We start from the raw sequence: 4,001 nt of genomic DNA, 5'->3' as shown, positions 1-4,001 counted from the left end.
GAACTGTACGGATAATCTGCGCGTGTATGGGGCGCTAATCAAAGACAATGGATGGACATTATTAATAACAATTGGTCTTTCTGCCCTTTCATTGCCATGCAGACCTTTCCGGTCTATGCATGCATAATTACTGCACAACTAAACCCAGGCATGTAAAAACATTGAGTTGGGATAAAAAGCTCATTTTCAATGAGTACAAACATCAATTTCATCGGCACTCACCACTCTCCCTCGATCTGTGAGCAGCCGGCGGTTCCGCAACAGATTCGGCGCCAGGTACGTTCTGTTGGGCGAGGTTCCGCAGGGCGGCAGCAAACGAATGGCTGTATTGGCTGTTGGAGGAACCAGGGCCAGGTCCTGGCACAGTATGGCCAGTGGTGGATGAGCGCGGTTTCGGATTGGTCATTCCAGAGCAAGCGCCGCTCACTGGCACATTTGCTATGCTGCCATTGGTCGCACTCGGAACGGTGGGAGGTAGTTTGTTTGGGCTGTTAGGTACTCCTTTAATGGAAAAATATCTCTTACTTGCAGTGCAGTATTCTATGCCGGCATAAGTCTCTTGAGTATTTCAGTTTTCAAGAATTTAAACAAAGAAAAGTCAAATAGCCACTACGGGGATCAAATAAACACCGCAAACTCTCCCCCCTTTGGCATTAGACAAAATAGGTTAAATCGGCAGTACTCTTTCAAAGTCGCCAAATCTAATAAGTTGATTAAAACGCGACGTTTCTGGAGTGGCTTGGACTTAAGGGTTGTGAACTGTCGACCCTCGTCACACCCTCCTCTGTCTGAGGTCAGTCGGGCAATTTATCTTTCAGTCACTACGAGAAGGCGAAACTCATTGAGACAAGAAATATATGTTAGTATTAACTCTGATCTCGCAAAAAAAAATAATTTTTTGGAGAAATTTGGCCATCAATCTTCAGTACAGGAGTCGGACATTTTTTCTCAAAAAAAGTTGGGTCAAATCATCCTCTGTTGAACCAAAAAATGTCGCACATGAGCTCCCGGGACACCCTGTATATCGAACACCATTACATGTATACAGGGTGTAAGTAACATGTTGTGATTTTTCCATACCTGCCTCAGATTAATCACAAATTGACCTTATAAAGTTCTTTTGATGAAATAAACAAGGAGCGCATAAAAACGAGTGTGCCATTAAACGGTGACAACAGCAAAATAAAGTCAAAACCTACAAAATAATTGTGGAAAATGAGCCCCCGCTTCAAAACCATAAAATCTTCTGACACCCTGTAGAGCGTAATCGAAGCATTTTTAACCCCATGTTCATATTAACTTTCGCTCATAAAACCGACTGAGGAATACGCCCTTGAAATTTGTCTCGTCAATTAGGACACGACACCCTGTATAATATACCCACTCGGTACATAAGAAAATGGGGGAAAACTGCCTCGGCGTTTTTATCGACTCGGGAATGTAAAAGCCACTTTTTATTACCTTCCACCCCATAATAGTAGGGATAAGAATAGGGGCTGCAATAGGGATACTTCAAGTCGAGTTTGAAATCCATATTCCGGGCCTTCTCTCTCTCGCACTACACTCCGCACGGCTCTTTTCAATCCACTTGCCAATTATTCTGGCTTTTAACCACAGTGATATTCTTATTTAACAGGAAAATGTCTATTCTTGCCTTTTACACCCTTAGCTAGTGCCTACTGCCCAGACGACCGGTCGATAAATAATTAAAAACTATTAATTAAAATGCAATAAACCCCCTTTGCAGTGATCAATTCCGCAAATCAACGCACTGTTTACTGTTAATTCGAATAATGATCGCACACTGATGCAACAGTAATTTTTCGCAAAAATTGCCGGAACAAACGTGGAGAACCGGGATAAAACACCGACACTGTCGACTGATTCTCGTAACAAAAAGATCGGTATGGGGCGTATGACGGCGCAAAATGCGGTCACGGGTCCGGGATGCGCTTATTGACGGGTGTTCGTTCTAAAAGACTTCATTTCCATAGTGGAGCGAACTCCATGCGGCGTTGAGGGAATGGGAGAGAACCGAATAAATAGCCAGGCTTGGGGACGTCAACATCCGGCTAATTTCACTATTTAGCCGAACTTTTACGTTCGCGTTCAAACTGTACGAGTTTAAACCAAAACATTTTCAAAGCGATTATTCCGAGTTAATGTATTTTTGTATCTCAATAGAAAGTTCTCGCTTAAAACATACGAGCATTTCATAACAGTTAAATTTTTTCACTGTATCGTCATTCATAAAATATAAAATTATAACATTTAATTTACACTTTTCAACTCATCGAAAATATTTGCATGACTTACCTGAGTTTTGTTCAGTCTTTGAATTCATCTTTCTCTCCATAATTTTTGGTGAATGGTTCTTTCTGGTGGGTTTGGCTAGGAACGTTGGGGGTGCCTGTGAAACCAAGCCAAAAACCCAAGTTGAGCCGCCAACGCAGTAAAAAAGTGCGACTTACTACTTTATCACTTCGTTGTCCGCTCGGTAAACGGGCAATGCCGGCCTCGGGACTATCCTCTGGGGGCGGGGGTTGTGTTATCCAATTATATTGCCGCTTGTCTAAAGGTAAGCCCCATCTAAAAAAGTGACCCAATAACAAGTTTCGATTGGTGTTACTCAGCCGATTATCTCAGGCACCTTTCATATTCCAATGACTGGGTTCTCAGCGTCTCGTAGCAGTCCAAACATACAACTGAATAGTCGCCGTTTTCCAACAGCAGTGAGTTGTCAGGCTGCGGGTGGAATCTCAAAAACGGAAAATCCTGCAAAGAATCAGGAAAATTTGTTCTGCAATTTCGCTGCCACCCATCAATCTTACCTTAATAAGTAACGCGCGCACTCGTTTCCGGTAAGTGGTAATTCCGCAGACATAACAGCAGTAGTCGTGAGTGTTGTATTCGCGAGCGTCTGCGGGCGGTACTCGATTGCCTTGAGACTCGTACCTACGCCACTGATGAACTAAGCTATGGTAACAGAACGTACAAACCAGCGCACTGCCATCGTCTCTAAGCTGCTCAGCGCTGGGCGGACTTTTGTGGCGCAGCAGGACCGGAAAATAGGGCGCATTTCTACCTACAATAAAATATCTAGATGACAAATTGAACCACCTCGAAGCGAAAACGGACAGAAAAAGTCGTTGCTTTCGTTTTGTTTACACACCTTGAGGTTTACTGTACACCACTCGAGCGAGGGTGAATTCCGAATGCAAACCACACAGAAAACAGTATATGCTGCTGCCACCTGAGGATGGTTGGCTGCAAACCGTTCTATCACTGTTCGTGCTGGGGGGTGTGGGGATGCCTCGATCACCGTTCATCAGCGTCGTATCTGGCAAAGGTACATCATATCTGAAGATCAACAGCATTTGATTCTCAACATTCGCACGCAGCAACAATGGGAATTTACCTTCGCCGCTCTAAAGGCACCCGATCGGTTTCGAAAGTCTCCCATTGCTGCGCCAAATGGTTCACGCATCTCGTACAGCTCAGAACCCGTCCATGCGAATCCATGCAACTGTTCTCCAACGTTCGTCCGATCTGGAAATTCAATTGGCATCAATTGAAGCATTCCGGAATGACCGTAAAACATACGCAAACCTTCGACAGGCAAGGAAAGTGCATAGCATGCGAGTTCATGCCCTCCGCCGAAGTACTGATCCATTCCATCTGATCTAAAGTATAGAGGCCTGCGCAAATATAGCAGCGGTAACTTTGCGACCCCGAATGTCCATTGATGTCCACCAAGGGTGAAGTGGTCCTGGCAGCCAACGCCGCCTGAAAATCGAAAATTTCGGGTTGCTTTACCTTCACTAACCTAGATTTAAGTAAAACAGAGCGCGCTGAGGCGCAAGGAAAACTAGAACGGGTCGATGCTGTAATCAATAAGGCCACTGAATGTTTACAACGAAGTGCGGATTATTAACGAATTGATCTTTGATATTCGACGTCACCGATTTCGCTACTCAAAACGCACAGACTATAACTTTATA

At 44.3% G+C, this 4,001-nt stretch overlaps 1 protein-coding gene across 4 annotated transcripts in view; it reads right to left on the bottom strand.

Moving 5' to 3' along the window:
• Window positions 1-166: 166 nt before the first annotated feature.
• The window catches only part of LOC125502862, a 13,273-nt gene continuing 9,438 nt past the window's right edge, over window positions 167-4,001 (bottom strand). For 3 of the 4 annotated variants that reach the window (XM_048662301.1, XM_048662299.1, XM_048662302.1), the window contains 8 exons: window positions 3,604-3,786; window positions 3,419-3,549; window positions 3,173-3,360; window positions 2,832-3,085; window positions 2,651-2,775; window positions 2,472-2,589; window positions 2,317-2,410; window positions 167-501 (listed from right to left, as the gene is read on the bottom strand). In XM_048662301.1, coding sequence (XP_048518258.1) covers window positions 209-501; window positions 2,317-2,410; window positions 2,472-2,589; window positions 2,651-2,775; window positions 2,832-3,085; window positions 3,173-3,360; window positions 3,419-3,549; window positions 3,604-3,786 — 1,386 coding nt within the window. In that variant the 3' untranslated portion in view covers window positions 167-208. The remainder of the gene's footprint in view (window positions 502-2,316; window positions 2,411-2,471; window positions 2,590-2,650; window positions 2,776-2,831; window positions 3,086-3,172; window positions 3,361-3,418; window positions 3,550-3,603; window positions 3,787-4,001) is intronic. The other variant, XM_048662300.1, reaches the window with a different exon arrangement.

Source organism: Dendroctonus ponderosae, unplaced genomic scaffold, assembly GCF_020466585.1.
Source record: "Dendroctonus ponderosae isolate FM_Combo_2020 unplaced genomic scaffold, Dpon_F_20191213v2 Dpon_F_20191213_10, whole genome shotgun sequence".
Classification (NCBI taxonomy): domain Eukaryota; kingdom Metazoa; phylum Arthropoda; class Insecta; order Coleoptera; family Curculionidae; genus Dendroctonus; species Dendroctonus ponderosae.
The sequence above is the reverse complement of the archived record's forward strand: the minus strand, read 5'-3'. Positions and strand labels throughout refer to the sequence as shown.